The following is a 16,922-nucleotide window of genomic DNA, read 5'->3' as shown; positions in this document are numbered from 1 at the left end:
CTAACCTGGCTTATGGTAGACAGCTTCATCTTGATCTTTTCGGGCAAATCGGTCATATCCAGTAATTTCAAATCCAGAATTATTAATCCGGTCCTAGCCTGTTTCAGATCTCTTAGATTCAGCCCATTTAAGTATCTTTTCCATGGTACTAATTTTAATGACGTGAGAACCTTACTATATCACAGTCTGTTGCCTGTTTGAGAATGAGGACCAGTGTTTCCAGGTTTCTCTCTTCTCTCTTCTATTGTGGTATGCTGTGTCAGTCATAAGCGTTGTCCAGTGGTGGTTTGGTGGTATATGTTACATTTGATTCCTTGTTGTTCTCTGGCACAGGTAATCGCACAGAAATGCATTCTTTTACCTGTCTTCTGTTTCCTTGCCATTCTAGGCAGCCTCTTGACAAGTCATCTACTTTTCTAGCTAACGTCTGTGCCTTTCTCTAATCCCATTGGAAACGTAAAGATTCTCTCCACACTGTTCTTTGGCCCATGGGATATATAAAGTATATAAAGTAAAAAGAGAAAGAAAGACTCCACTCCCATCTCATTCTTACCCTCCAACTTGTCTATTTTACTTTTTCTTTCCATGTCATTCAGTACTTATAGAACTACTCTGTTGTTTTTATAGGTTAAACAGCATTCCATTTTATGGATATACTGCAGTTTAATTAATCATTCCTTTACTGATGAACGTTTGGGTTTTTTACCATTTTGGGCTATTACGAACAATACAGAAATAATTCTTGTATACGTTCTTTGCACATATGGATGTTTTCTGTAGGATAATTTTTTAAAATTGCATGTGCAGAGTCAAAGGGCATAAGTACTTAAAAATTGTAAAGATATTGTCAATCTACCAATTTATACAACCACCAGCAAGATATGAGAGAAGCCTCATCTTTTCTCTATATCCCCCATAGAACCACTGGAATGATCAGTTGTTTTTTGGTTGCTTTCTGTTGTTGTTATGTTTTTTTAATCTTTGCCAGTCTCAAGGAAAAAGAATGATATCTCATTGTTTTGATTTTTATTTCATCGTCAATGATATTTAGTATATTGTTATTTATTGCCTATTTTATTTATTTTTCTGTGAATTTACTTATGTGAACCCTTTGCCCAGTTGTCCTTCGAGATGTTTGTATTTTCCTGTTGGTTTATTGAAACTATATATTATGGATCTCAGCCCTTTGTTTATTGTATATAATACAAGTATTTTCTCCAGTCTGTTATTTGTCTTTTAACTTTGCTTACTGAATCTTTCACTATGAAAAATATACAAGTATTTATATAATCGTATTTTGATTATAAATAATGTTTTTTTAATAACTGCAGTATCTTGTTAAGTGGTTTCCAGTATTCCTTCTTGCTCCCCTCCGTTTTCCCCCACCACAGTTTAGCCATGCAAATCTGATCACTTATTTTTCTTTGCTTAAAATGCTTAAGTATTTTCCCATTGCTCTATAATAAAAGCCAAAATTACTATTACAAACCTCAGAGCCTTTATTTAGTCTGGCCTCATCTCATTCCATGAATCCGTTAACTCTCGGGGTCTCTTGCAACACTAGCTTTCTTTTAGTTCCTTGGTAAAGCCATTCTTCCACTTACAGGACCTGTGCACATTCTATTTCCTGTGCTTATTATTCTCTCCCTCTTTGGTACCTCTTTATTCTAGAAAACTCTTACACACTCATGATGATGGAGAAGAAAAACTCAGTTCTGAAAATTAAAATGAAATATGTAAATTGTTATGAGGCATTATTACATAGTGGTTAAGAGCAGAGTCTTTGGAGTCATACAGACTTACTATGTAACTTACTAGCTGTATAACCGTGACCAATTTTATTTAACATCTCTGTTAGTGATAAATGAGTGTCTTCATAGAATTTTTGAGGTTAAATGAGATAATGCATGTGAAGCGCCCAGCATTCCTACAGGTTGCTGTGAACTTGAGCGAGTCATTTAACCACCCAAACTCGGTTTCTTCAGATAGAAAATAAGGACAATGTATCCCAATCTACCTTCATCACAGAGTTGTTTTAATAATTGACGCCCTCTGAAAACTGTACATTGATAATCATAGTAGCTAGATATATTATAACTAGTAGGAAGGGAGATCTGTCTCACTTTGTCTTTAATATGGCCTCATTACTTGGTTCCGCTTTGGAAGGTAGGATACTTCTTGGCCATAAAAGGTGGAGAAGCAGATTTTACCCTACTGCGAATGGTTGTCTGCCTGTATGTTCTTTGTAATAAGTGCCTAATGAGTCCTCAAGAAAATAAATCTTAACAGGAATCTAAGGAGATTCTTGTTGCTTGGTATAGAAGGGATAAGAGAGTAAGATTATCAGGAACAAAGCCCAGAAGGTAGAAATGAGGTGGGCACCAGCATGACCAATTTTGCTTGCCTGCTGGGATTTCCTATGGCTGGGGTTACGCTTTATTCTTATGATTGAATGTATATTTTGACTTATCCTTCCCTGGCCATCGTAGCAAACCAGTGAAAACGGGTGATGTGGTTTATTCCACAGGTAAGGATAGTAAAAGAACAAGTCAGGACCCAGAAATCCCAAACTTTATTTCATCCTGCTGTATTGCTTTTCCAAACAGGAATAGCAGATGTAATGATTTTTAAGTGCCTGTGTTACGTGATACTGTGTATAGGAATTTTGCCTAAGGGCAGCACTGGTGTTTTTCACCCCTTATTTGCGATGTGATCTTGAGTAAGATTTTTGTCTTCTGCCAACACTTTCACTTTCTTTATTGTTGACAGATATGTAATCCCACACTTGCTTTTGAATTGGGTCTTGTGCCTAGCTTCCTGAGCTGCATTTTCTTTTGGAATTTTTAGTAGTTTAATAAGGTTTCCTGTCAGTTAGCATTGGTCAGTATGGTTTACTCCCCTTGAACTGTGATCCTAAGTAAATTAGTGTGTTCTTTTTCCTGCAGGTCTTCTGTGCTTCCTGCTGTAGCCTGAAATGTAAGCTGTTATACATGGATAGAAAGGAAGCTAGAGTGTGTGTAATCTGCCATTCAGTGCTAATGAATGGTAAGTATTAACACAGGTTGATTTCATAGTTATTGAGGCAGAGCAGGAGAATTCCTATGGAAAGGCTACTGTTTTTTCCTGTCCTTTCTCTGTAAGTTGCTCACTTTCTCAAGTGTCATAACTGTAACTGAAAATATTGAGCTAAATTTCTATATTTTGAAAGTGCCGTAGCATTTCAAAATACTTGTGCCTAATTTAGTGAATGAATGCTAAAGCCAGGTAAGTTTGGCAGGAAAAATGGAAGTTCTTGTGTAAATCTGGCGCTATGTAGCTGTTAATAATGTTCCTGACCTGGGGGGAGGGGGAGAGTTATTGACACCTAGATGATGAGATATTAAAATTGGGCTGAGGTTTTCCTTTCAAGGAAAACTATCTCTTTCTAGAGCTTAAGAATACATTCTTAATAACAGCACATTAAATTCATCTTGTTAAAAATAAATATTTTAGCACCTAGGATCAAGTAGAAAATTTCATTTTTCTATCAGCTGCCCTCCGTAATGCTACTTATATTTGTTATAAGGATAATGGTTTTGAATTTAGCTGTTATGTGGTAAAAGAATATGGCCATATAAATATAACTTATCCAGTGTCCATCTTTTGTGGAACTGGAAATAAATCCAAGGGCATTTAAATTAAAAAATGAGTATTCTTTATAAAGAAATATAATAAAATTGATCAGGCTATAGTATTTTCTCTTTGAATGCATCTTTGTACAGTTGCCAGAACTATTACTAAAACTCACTGCCGTCGCTATGAACTATTACTAAAAGACATAAAATGTTGAACTTAGACGCTACTGCTGCCTGTATTAGGAAGCTGCCTCCTGGAGGCAGAAACTTATCTGCTCCGAGACCTCTCCTGCTCTGTCTGTCTGCATTGCTCATAGTAATGTTTTCCTGTTGCTGGCTTGTTAACCTGTTGCATGTCAGTTAATCTGATCTGTTCTAATCTCCTATGATCCACTCAATTTCCTCCCATTCCTGAATTCTTATAATTTTGATCAAATATGAATCATTTTCTCTACTCTTAAGGGTCACTTTTTAGATGGTGGTTATTTCACTGTTTGCTCAATTGATAATTTTTATTCTACTACTTTCATTTTCTGAAACATATCCACAGACAAGAGCATGCTGCTTAATTATAGTACCCAATACCTCCAGTATTTGATGAGGTCTTCCAACTTGATAGCTATTTTTTATTACTTGGTGCATAGCTAAAGATGAAGGAAATGGCAGAGGATTCATATGGAATACTTACTTTTTATTAAGTGAAGGAGACCCTTACCAGGGGATCCTTAAGATAATCTACGTTTCCTGGTTTTTCCACCATCTTTCCTCTCGCATGGCTTAGTCCAGTCTTTTTCGAAATATTTAATTTGATGCTTTTCAGTGTTCCCTATCCCTTTTTCCCTTTCTTGTTTTCTCTTCCTGCCAGTGCTTTCAGAGGAACATAGCTTTTGTTACTGGCCTTGTCTTGCAGTTTGGAGTCGATATGTATTCAAAATCTTACGGATCATTCTTTGATATTGAATGAGATTTTTGAAAAGATGCTCAAAAAACTTGGTGATTTCTATTCCTGAGCATGGGGTATTATCTGAACCTAGAAGATAAAATTTAGTAGTTTTCATTTTTATAGTACCTTTCATCCTACTTACTTTAAAGACAACAGTTGATATGTCAGTATTTGGTAAAATTTTAGGGTCTACACAATCTTAACGTATTTATAATCATTCATATTGTTTGATCACACGTATAATAATGGCACATTTTCATGTTCAAATGGGTCCTGTGCTTTTGAGACACACCAAAGATGTGAAATGGTTATTATTACTAGATACTTTTACACAGGGTAATGATTGCATAAAAGGAGAACTCACAAAAATATTGAAATGTGGTCTCCTGATCTTTAGGCTTCAGGATTTTTCAAATGAGCTTTTACCTAAGAAGAGCCTAGAAGTCTAGAAATGAAACCAAAAATCATATAATGAAGTTATTTTAGCCCCTGATTTTGATTTTTGATAGAACTATGTAAAAGGCATTGAACATTAAAACTTAGCAACAATAAAAATGCATAAGTGCTATCCCAGTTGCAATCCTTAATAGGTTTAAAGTTATTTTACTCCCTCTTGAGGAAATGTTACGGTCTCCTTTAAAGAAGTCTGGAGCCTAGTCTTTAACCTCAGACTGATCTATAAACCCTAGTTTCAGAAATATCACCTAATTCCTATTTGTTCCAGTCTAATAGTTTACTTAGCTAAATGGTCTCCTTTATTGAATACAATCACCTATCTCTTTAAAACCTTCAGTAGCTGGAACAGAGACATACTATGTGTGTTAATGAGAAGGAGCTACATTATTTACCCAATATTGTGGAGGTCTTGATGTCCATATTTTGCAATCCATTCACATTGATTGTGTCTGTATTTGCTTTAGCTCAAGCCTGGGAGAACATGATGAGTGCCTCAAGCCAGAGCCCTAACCCTAACAATCCTGCCGAATACTGTTCTACTATCCCTCCCTTGCAGCAAGCTCAGGCCTCAGGAGCTCTGAGCTCTCCACCTCCCACTGTGATGGTACCTGTGGGAGTTTTAAAGCACCCTGGAGCAGAAGGTAGGGGATCATGTGCTATTCTCTCTCTTTCTCCTCACCAAGTTCCTCTGAAAAGGTGCTGATAAATGACTTTGCAGCACAACTCTTTAAAACACTGCAGATAAGTCCCTTTGGGTGGTTATTAAAGTGGAAGAACAAGGTGAGAAATGTGTTGAGACTATTTCTGGGCAAGTAAAGAAGAATACCGTGTTGCCTGATATTTTGGAGACACCTCTGAAAATACACCAATCCCCTCTCCAGCTTAAGAATGGAGGAATCACATTGCTTATACTTAAAAAGAGGTACAGAGTTCGAAGTCGGCCTGTAAAAAATTCTAGCCTCCTGCTGCCATGGTGTTCTTTGCAGGACTTTAGGAAGTAATAAAAATGAGAGTTCCTCCTTCTGACCAGCCCATTCCGGTATTATTTTCTTTAAAATATACATTGCCATTTTCTCTTTTCATTTTTAATCTCTCCATATACAGATGTAAAATTATTGTGTTAGGCACATAGACCTTTATAAAATCCAGAACTTTGGTTCTGATTATATCATATGATAGGTAGAGAATTGTAGGCATTCAAGTTAGTTTGGTTTATTATGTCTTTATGGTTATGATATTGTCAGGTGAAAGGTACTTTGTAAATTCAGGGGGTTATGAATAGAAACAGTAACAATTATATATTTCCTTAAAATGATCTTGTTAAGAAGTTTCCCTTGATAATGAAAATCAATCTTCCTTCATTTATTTTATGTCTTTTCTTCTAGTAATAGTCCCTTCCCTGGCTAAATAGTCTGTGTCCCCTTTTGAAGATCAAAGACTTTTATTGACATCATACTCTTCCCCTTTTTCCCTTCTTTTTGGATCATCCTTTAGTCATACTCCTTGTATTTTTATGAGTTCAGGTTTTCTTTCTTAAAACCTTTATTCTCTTTACTTCATTTGTTGTTTTTGTTGTTCTTCCCTAGTCTCTCTTTGTTTTGGTTGTTTGAATTGATTTCCAAAACTAGATTTAAAGAGCTCATTTTATTAGATTCAGTTTTCCAGCTTTTACCTGTCTTTTTATTAAAATGCGAACTACTTTGCACCGCCAGATCGGTCTTTTTCTTCTTCAGTTACACTTTAGCCAAAGATCTGGTGAGTTTGCTTATAATTCTTACATATCTGTGCCAATTCTTCCTTTATTAATTAATAAGAATTCTTCAACATTCTTCAGGGCATCTTTTGCCCTTTAAAAATACTGTATCACTTTTCCAGATATTTGAGTCCTGAGGAAACCTCTTACTTTTAGATGTGGAGTTAATTGCTAGGGTTGTTTTTTGTTTTCCCTGCTATTGGTTTATTTCCTAAACACTTAAAAAACCTTCCTTAGTTTCTTTGCAGTGATGTGGAGCAGAGTATGTGACATAATCATTGATATATATAAGAGCTCTTAATAGTTTAAAGCAAAGTGTTGTAAATCTTTACGTGTAAGTGATAGAACTAAAATATATTTAAATGTCTATTTTTATTCATTTATAACCACTTTTATGCACAGTTCTGATGTTTGTAATTGTTAGATGCTAAATAGTGATTTCTTTATACATCTGGAATTGGTGACCTTCTCTTCTTTGATGTTAGAAAGCTTACCAATGTCACATTGATACCTGTTTTATTTTTCTGGCCCCTCAAGTGGCTCAGCCCAGAGAGCAGAGGCGAGTTTGGTTTGCTGATGGGATCTTGCCCAATGGAGAAGTTGCTGATGCAGCCAAATTAACAATGAATGGAACTTCCTCTGCAGGAACCCTAGCTGTGTCACATGATCCAGTCAAGACAGTAACTACCAGTCCTTTACCAGCAGAGGTAAGAAAACAAAACAGCAACCAAGGGATCACCTATGTTACCCAGCATTGTGGTGCCTCTGTCTTGCCTTTTTCTAAGTTAAGTGACCTTTCTGTGGAGCCCTATAGGCTTGGGATACAATTTAGTACAGCTAGATCCCTAATTACATAGTTAGAATGCACACCTGATAAAGCATTTCTCATGTAGAACTGTTTACAAACACACTCCAGCAGTATCAAAATCTCATTTAGATCATTACACATGACATTCTATGTCTCTCTCCCAACTTCTTCCACTCTTTCTTCCTTAGACCTAAGTTACCCAAGGCCTCACAGCTGTTCAGTGTCTCCCACATCTTATCTTTGCTTGCACTCAGGGAAGTGTCCTATGCTCTATTGTTCCCCATTAACATTCACATTTCCCTAGCTCTTAGTTTTCTTATTAAAGATTAGTAATCCTTAGGAAAGAGTTTAGCTGTTCCAGCTAGCACTTGGATTATATTGCTTTCAGTAGAAAACTTTTTATGAAAGTATAATTCAGTAGTATTTGATTTTTTTTAAGTGTGTTAAGCAAAATGAATTTATATATATATATATATATATATGGAAGCAATTTGTTTTGAATTTTTGGAAAAGGAAGAAGCCAAGACTTTCCCCAGCTCACGCCTCCTCTTCCTGTATAACCCACTAGTTTTTCCAGTATGTGTGACATCAGCTGTTCTTGTTTATATTTGGAAGTTTTTCAGAAGACAGAGTCTTAGGAAGGTTGTTCTCAGGTGAGGTCAGGCTAGAGGGAATCCTGGCCCTTGATATATTAGTTTATACACTGGCCCCTTGAACATGGTTTTCAAACCATGTTCTGCAGGTTCTGTGGTGGGGAAGGGTGGAGCAATATGCAAGTAGCTGAGGAATGCCTCTGTTTGTTTCTTTTTTTTCAGATCATCTCTACTTTTTTCTGTTTTAGCTATTGTATTCCATTTAAGATTTTAAAAAGGGATTCCAAAGCATAAAAATAAGTTGAAAACCAGTGGCTTAATGGATGGAAGACTTTACCTAAGAAAACTAGCTCATACTGGGCTCTCACCCCTACCTTGTCTCTATAGGATGTCGTGGTCACAATTTTGGGGGATAATGGAAATTTCTTCCCTTGGGGCCTAATTTTCAGAAAGAGGACAACTATCAACTACTTTTTTTTGGAGTAAGCAAGAGAAAGTCACCTAGAACCAAAATTAGAAAATATACGCATAGGATCCTTTTATACAATGAACCCCTTTCTATTGCTGGTTGCCCCTTTCAGTTTGACGGTCAAAGTTACAATAAGGCCATTAATTCCAGTTAAATATGTGTTTAAAAAGGAGCCCTGGCGGCACAGTGGTTAACGCTTGACTGCTAACCAAAAGGTTGGTGGTTTGAACCCACAAGCCTGTTCCGTGGGAGAAAGCTGTGGAAATCTGCTTCCATAAAGATTACAGCCTTGGAAACCCTATGGGGGTAGTCCTACTCTGTCCTACAGGATCGCTATCAATTGGAATCGACTCGACAGCAACAATTTATGTGTGTTAACTTTAAAAAATAAAATAATAGAATCAAAGTTAGGATAAGGTTTTTACTCCTGAAGTTTTCATAGACTTATTAGCTACTAATTATTTATATTTATGTTCAGTAATACTTTTTTCTAGAAATTTAGCTCCCATATAATTTTTGGATTTGGTCATAATTGAAATTACATGTTGTTGAGATTAGATTTATTGATACATGGAACTGAGTTTCCTGTTTGGTGAAAGGATATTAAAGCATGGAGAATAGTTAGGGCAACTGTTTGTTGTTGTTGTTAGGTGCCGTTGAGTCGATTCCGACTCATAGTGACCCAGTGTACACAGAGGCCTTCAGTTTGGGGGAAGGAAGACTTTATTGAACTTGAATATCTGTCTTCAAATATTTCTAAGTCTTTTTTTGAGATTTTTCTATGGTTATAGAGGGCAAGAGCCAGAGCTGTGTCTTATCCTTCTTTGTAACTACATAGTGACTTTCTGAAGAAAGTTTCTTTTTTCTCCCCAGCTCTTTATTTGGAAAAAAAATTTCAAGTCCACAGAAAAGTTTCAGTAATAGTACAGTGAACACTCATGGACTCTTCACCTATATTCACCAATTTTCCTTTTGGCATATTTATTTTACCCTTCTATACATACACACATGTGTACACGCATATATGCACAAATACTCATTTTTTTGATGAACCATTTGAGAATTAGTTCCACTTCATCACTAATGCTTTACTGTGTGTCTCCTAAGAACAAGTTTTCTTATATAATCACACTATTACCACATGAGGAAATTAAACATTATATAATACTATTATCTAATGTGTAGTCCATATTCATATTTCCCCAGTTGTCCCAATAAACTTCTTTATAGTTTTCATTTACACACACACACACACACACACACACACATGCAAATATAAAATTTTTAATTAATTTTTAAAAATCAGGATCCTATCAATTATCACAATTGCCTTTAGTTGTCTCTGGTTTCCTTTAATCTAGTACAGTTCCCCCACCTTTTTTAGAAAAAGATCTTTCACATTATTAACACTTTTGAAGCATCTAGGGCATGTTCTGCGTAATGTCCCTCCATTGTATTCGTCTGATTTTTTTTTCTCATGATTAGTTTCAGATTAAACATTTTGGCAATAATAATAAGACTATATAAGTGATGTGTACTTCTTAATGCATACCATCAAGAACCATATGTTATCAGTTTCTGATAATTGGTTAAGGTGATATCTGTTGGATTTCTCCCTTGCAAAAGTACCTTTTCTCCTTTGCTTGCAATTAAGGAATATGAGGGGTGATACTTAGAGACTGTGAGTATCCTGTTCCCAGCAATCTTTCATTCAGTGATTTTACTGTCCTTTGATGATTTTTGCCGGAATCAAATAATTATAGTGCTTATACAATGATGGTTTTCTTTCTGTTAAATTTCTTTTATGTGTATTAGTTTGTATGATAGGTTCTTTTAACTTCTTTTTATTGTGGTAAAATATATATATCTTAAAATTTGTCATTATCACCATTTTGAAATGTTCAATTCAGTAGGAGTGATTACATTCACAATGTTGTACAACCATTGCCACTGTCTTTTTCCAAAATTTTTATTATCCCAAACCAAAACTCTACCTACTAATCACTAACTTCCTGTTACCCCTTCTTCCCACTCCTTGGTAACCTCTAATCTACTTTCTGTCTCTTTGAATTTGCTATTCTAGCTATTTCAAAGCAGTCGAATCATATAATATTTGTCCTTTTGTGGCTGGCTTATTTTACTGGGCATGCCGTATTTTTACACAAATAGCATGTGCCTTCTGCGTTGATTTGTTAACTGCGCCCTCCCTCCAGGAGATATTTTCATAAGCACCCCATGCTAGTTTTTTACAGCATATCTTAGTCATCAAGTGCTGCTCTGACAGAAATACCAAAAGTGGATGGCTTTAACAAAGAGAAGTTTATTCCCTTACAGTCCAGTAGGCTACAAGTCCAAATTCAGGGTATCAGCTCCAGGAGAAGGCTTTCTCTGTCGGCTCTGAAGAAAGGTCCTTGTGATGCATCAGTCTTTCCTTGGTCTGGGAGCATCTCGGCACAGGAACCTCAGGTCCAAAGGACGTGCTCTGCTCCCAGCACTGCTTTCTTGGTGGTATGAGGTTCCCATGTGTCTCAGCTCGCTTCTCTCTTTTATATCTCAAAAGAGATTGCATTAAGACACTATCTAATCTTGTCAACCTCATCAATATAACCTCATCACGGTGATAGAATTTACAACACATAAGGAAATCACATATAACTTCATCATAGTGATAGAGTTTCCAACACATAAGGAAATCACATCAGATTACACAATCATACAACAGTGGGAATCATGACCCAGCCAAGCTGACAGATATTTTTGGGGGTCACAACTCAATCCATGACACAGCAACATGTAAAAAAAAAATTGACATAGCAGCACTTAGGAAAATACCTTGTCAGGGGAGAACATGGTTGACAAACATATGAAGGCTCATGTTATTTTCATTAAAATATGGTAATGTTTCCAAGATGCATTCATGTTGTAGCATGTATCAGAACGTCATTCCTTTTTACGGCTGAAGAATGTTCCTTTGTGTGTGGGTGGATGTGTGTGTATACAGCATTTTATCATTTTTCAAAAGAATTGATGGACAGTTAGGTTGTTTTCTACCTTTTGGCTCATGTGAATAATGCTATAATGAACCTAAGATGTACAGGTTTCTATTTGTGTTCCTGCCTTCACTTCTTTTGGGTACGGACCTATGATTGGGATTTCTGGGTCATATGGTACACAAATGTAACACATAAACATCAATATCCTAGGTATTAGTGAGCTGAAATGGAGTGGTATTAGCCATTTTGAATCAGACGATCATATGGTCTACTCTGCCGGGAATGACAGCTTGAAGAGGAATGGCGTTGCATTCATTGTCAAAAAGACCATTTCAAGGTCTATCCTGAAATACAGTGCTGTCAGTGATGGGAAAATATCCATACACCTACAAGGAAGACCAGTTAATACGACTATTATTCAAATTTACACATCAACCACTAAGGCCAAAGATGAAGAAATTGAAGATTTTTACCAACCTTTGCAGTCTGGAATTGATCGAACGTGCACTTAGGATACATTGATAATTACTGGTGATTGGAATGCAAAAGTTGGAAATGAAGAAAGATCGGTAGTTGGAAAATATGGCTTTGGTGATAGAAACGGTGACCAAGATCACATGATAGAATTTTGCAAGACCAACGACTTCTTCATTGCAAATGCCTTTTTTCACCAACATAAACAGCGATTATACACGTGGAACTTGCCAGATGGAATACACAGAAATCAAATCGACTACATCTGTGGAAAGAGATGATGGAAAAGCTCAATATCATCAGTCAGAACAAGGCCAGGGGCCAACTGCAGAACAGACCATCAATTGCTCATATGCAAATTCAAGTTGAAATAGAAGAAAATTAGAACAAGTCCACGAGAGCCGAAGTACGACCTTGAGTATATCTCACCTGAATTTAGAGACCATCTCAAGAATAGATTTGATGTGTTGAACACTAATGACTGAAGACCAGACAAGTTGTGGAATGAGATCAAGGACATCATACGTGAAAAAAGCAAGAGGTCATAAAAAGGTGGGAAAAAAAGAAAAGACCCAAATGGATATCAGAAGAGACTCCGAAACTTACTTTTGAACATTGAGGAGCTAAAGCAAAAGGAAGAAATGATGAAGTAAAAGAGCTGAACAGAAGATTTCAAAGGGCATCTCAAGAAGACGGAATAAAGTATTATAATGACATGTGCAAAGACCTGGAGATAGATAACCAAAAAGGAAGAAAACGCTCAGCATTCTCAAGCTGAAAGAACTGAATAAAAAAATTCAAGCCTTGAGTGGCAGTATTGAAGGATTCTATGGGAAAAATATTAAATGGTGAAGGAAGCATCAAAAGAAGATGGGAGAGACACACAGAGTCACCATACCAAAAAGAATTGGTCGATGCTCAACCATTTCAGGAGGTAGGATGTGATCAGGAACTGATTGTACTGAAGGAAGAAGTCCAAGCTGCATTGAAAGCATTGATGAAAAACAAGGCTCTAGGAATTGATGGAATACCAATTGAAATATTTCAACAAATGGATACAGTGCTGGAAGCACTCACTCGTCTATGCCAAGAAATTTGGAAGACAGCTACTGGCCACCAGACAGGAAGAGATCCATATTTAAGCCTATTCCCAAGAAGGGGGATCCAACTGAATGCAGAAATTATCGAACAATATCATTAATATCACATGCAAATAAAATTTTGCTGTAGGTCATTCAAAAGGAGCTTCATTAAACTACAACAATAAACAAACAAACAAAAAAAGCGGCTGCAGCAGTGCATCAACAATAAACTACTAGAAATTCAAGCTGGATTCAGAAGAGGACATGGAACGAGGGATATCATTGCTGATGTCAGATGGATCCTGGCTGAAAGCAGAGAATACCAGAAAGATGTTTACTGTGTTTTATTGACTGTGCAAAGGCATTCGACCGTATGGATCATAACAAATTACGGATAACATTGCGAAGAATGGGAATTCCAGAATTGTGCCCATGAGAAACCCGTACATGAGTCAGAGAAGGTGCGCATCAGGGTTGAATCCTTTCACCATACCTATTCAGTCTGTATGCTGAGCAAATAATCCAAGAAGCTGGACTATATGAAGAAGAACAGGGCATCGGGATTGGAGGAAGACTCATTAACAACCTGTGTTATGCAGATGACACAACCTTTCTTGCTGAAAGTGAAGAGGATTTGAAGCACTTACTGATGAAGATCAAAGACCACAGCCTTTAGTGGATTACACCTTAACATAAAATGAAATCCTCACAATTGGACCAATAAGCAACATCATGATAAACAGAGAAAAGATTCACCTTGTCAAGGATTTCATTTTACTTAGATCCACAATCAACACCCATGGAAGCAGCAGTCAGGAAATCAAATGGCTCACTGCCTTGGGCAAATCTGATGCAAAAGACCTCCTTAAAGTATTCAAAAGCAAAGATACCACCTTAAGGACTAAGATGCTTGACCCAAGCTATGGTGTTTATAGTTGCCTCAAATGCATGCAAGAGCTGGACGATAAATAAGGAAGATCAAAGAAGAGTTGACGCCTTTGAATTGTGGTGTTGGCAAAGAATATTGAATATACCTTGGGCTGCCGAAAGAACGAACAAATCTGTCTTGGAAGAAGTACAAGCAGAATGCTCCTTAGAAGCAAGGATGGCAAGACTACGTCTCACATATTTTGGACATATTATCAGGAGGGATTAGTCCCTGGAGAAGGACATCATACTTGGTAAAGTAAAGAGCGAAAAAGAGAAAGACCCTCCACCAGATGGATTGACACAGTGACTGCAACAATAGGCTCAAGCATAACAGTGATTGTGAGGATGGCACAGGACCAGGCAATGTTTCATTCTGTTGTACATAGGGTAGCTATGAGTCGAAACTGACTTGATGGCACCTAACAACACCATGGTAGTTCTGTGCTCAATTCTCTGAGGAACCACCAAACTATTTTTGCACAGTGGCTGTACCATTTTACATTTTCACTAGCAATAGATGAGGGTTCTAGTTTCTCCACAATCTTCCCAACACCTGTTGTTTTCTGGGTTTTGTTTGTTTGTTTGTTTTTAATCATTGCCATTCTAGTGAGGTGGTATCTCATTGTAGTTTTGATCTGCATTTCCCTGATGACTGATGACATTGAGCATTGTTTCATGTGCTTGTTGATCATTTGAATATCGTCTTTTATGAAACGTCCTTTCAAGTCCTTTGCCCATTTTTTGATTGGGTAATTTGTCTTTTTGTTGTTAAATTGTAGAAGTTTTATATATATTGTGAATATTAAACCCTTATTGGATGTATGGTTTCTGAAAATTTTCTTTGCACAAAAATTTTTAGTTTTAATGAAGTTCAACTTGTATAGTTTTTCTTTTGTTACCTGTGCTTTTTTGTGCCGTATATGAGACACAAATCTAAGGTCATAAAATTTGTCCCTTGTTTTCCTCTTAAGAGTTTTACAGTTTTAGCTCTTAAATTCAGGTCTTTGTTCCATTTTGAGTTTATTTGTACATGGTATAAGATAAGAGTCAAACTTCATTCTTTCATATGTGAAAATCTAACTGTCCCCAGCACCATTTGTTAAAGAGATTATTCTTTTCCCATTAAGTGGAGTTGGCACACTTGTTGAAAATCAAGTCGTCATAACTCTATGGGTTTATGTGTGACTCTCAATTGTCTTCCATTGGTCTGTACATCTATTCTTATGCCAGTACCACACTATTTTGTTTACTGTAGCTTTTGTAGTAAGTTTTGAAATCAGGAAGTGTGACTCCTCCAATTTTGTTCTTTTTCAAGATTGTTTTGGCTCTTTGGGGCTGCTTGCAATTCCATATGAATCTTAGGATGGGTTTTTCCATTTCTGCAAGAAATGTCATTAGGATTTAGATAGGGATTGTGTTATAGTTGTATGTTGCTTTGTGTAGTATTGCTATTTAACAATATTATGTTCTCCAATCCATGAACATTGGTTTTCTTTCCATCTATTTAGGTCTTTCTTTCAGCATTGTTTTGTAGTTCTCAGAGTACACGTCTTGCACCTCCTTGGTTAAATTTATTCCTAAGTATTTTATTCTTTTTTATTTTATCGTAAGTGGAATTGCTTTCTTAATTTCCTTTCAGGATTGTTCATTGCTAGTGTATATAAATATAACTGATTTTTGTGTGTTGATTTTATATCCTGCAACTTTTCTGAATTTGTTTATTCTAATTTTTTTTTTTTTTTTTTTTTTTGTAGATTGTTTAGGGTTTTTTATATATAAGACCATGTCATCTGTGAATGTGAATAGAGATAGTTTTACTTCTCTTCTAATTTGGACACCTTTTATTTCTTTTTCTTGCCTTTTTGCTCAGCTAGAACTTCCAGTACTATGTTGAATAGAAGTGTCAAAGTGGGAAAAGCTTTTAGTCTTTCACCATCAAGTGTGACATTCCAAAACAAAGCCCACTGCTGTCATGTCGAATTCCAACTCGCAGCGACCCTATAAGACAGAGTAGAAATACACCATAGGGTTTCCAGGGCTGTAAATCTTTTTTTTTTAGTGTGTGTGTGTGTGTGTGTGTGTATATATATATAGTACTTTAGATGAAGGTTTACAGAACAAATAGTTTCTCATTAAACAGTCAGTACACATTTTGCCCTATGACAATGGTTAACAACCCCCTGACATGTCAACACTGTCCCTTCTCAGCCTTGGGTTCCCTATCACTAGCTTTCTTGTCTCCTCCTGTCTACTAGTCCTTGTCCCTGGACTGCTGTGCCTCATTAGCCTTGTTTTGTTTTATGAGGCCGTCTAATCTCCGGCTGAACGGTGAACTTCGGGAGTGATTTCACCACTGAACTAAAAGGGTGTTCAGGGGCCATACTCTCAGGGTTTCTCCATTGTCTTTATAAACTGTGTTATGCCAGTTGAGCTAGATATTCCCTGAGATCATGGTCCCCACAGCCCTCTGCCCAGCAATTCAGTCCCTCAGGGAGTTTGGAAGTGTCTGTGGGCTAAAAGGGTGTCAGGGGGGCCATACTCTTGGGGTTTCTCCAGGCTGTCAGGCCAGTAAATCTGGTCTTTTTTTTTTGTGAGTTAGAATTCTGTTCTACATCCTTTTCCAGCTCTGTCCAGGACCCTCTTGTGATCCCGGTCAGAGCAGTCGGTGGTGGTAGCCGGGCACCATCTAGCTATACTGGACTCAGTCTGGTGGAGGCCGTGGTAGCTGTGGTCCATTAGTCCTTTGGACTAATCTTTTCCTTGTATCTTGTTCTCTTCATTCTCCCTTACTCCCGAACGGCTGAGAC

The 16,922-nt window shown here is 36.9% G+C and overlaps 1 protein-coding gene across 2 annotated transcripts in view; it reads left to right on the top strand.

Annotated features, from left to right (window-relative positions):
- The window catches only part of ZFYVE9 (zinc finger FYVE-type containing 9), a 266,966-nt gene that overhangs the window by 180,749 nt on the left and 69,295 nt on the right, over window positions 1-16,922 (top strand). The window contains exons 5-7 of one of the 2 annotated variants that reach the window (XM_004371732.1): window positions 2,946-3,045; window positions 5,478-5,654; window positions 7,304-7,473. In XM_004371732.1, coding sequence (XP_004371789.1) covers window positions 2,946-3,045; window positions 5,478-5,654; window positions 7,304-7,473 — 447 coding nt within the window. The remainder of the gene's footprint in view (window positions 1-2,945; window positions 3,046-5,477; window positions 5,655-7,303; window positions 7,474-16,922) is intronic. The other variant, XM_004371733.1, reaches the window with a different exon arrangement.

The sequence above is a fragment of the Trichechus manatus genome, unplaced genomic scaffold, assembly GCF_000243295.1.
Source record: "Trichechus manatus latirostris isolate Lorelei unplaced genomic scaffold, TriManLat1.0 scaffold00015, whole genome shotgun sequence".
Taxonomy (NCBI): Eukaryota; Metazoa; Chordata; class Mammalia; order Sirenia; family Trichechidae; genus Trichechus; species Trichechus manatus.
This window is presented reverse-complemented; position numbering and strand designations above follow the sequence as displayed.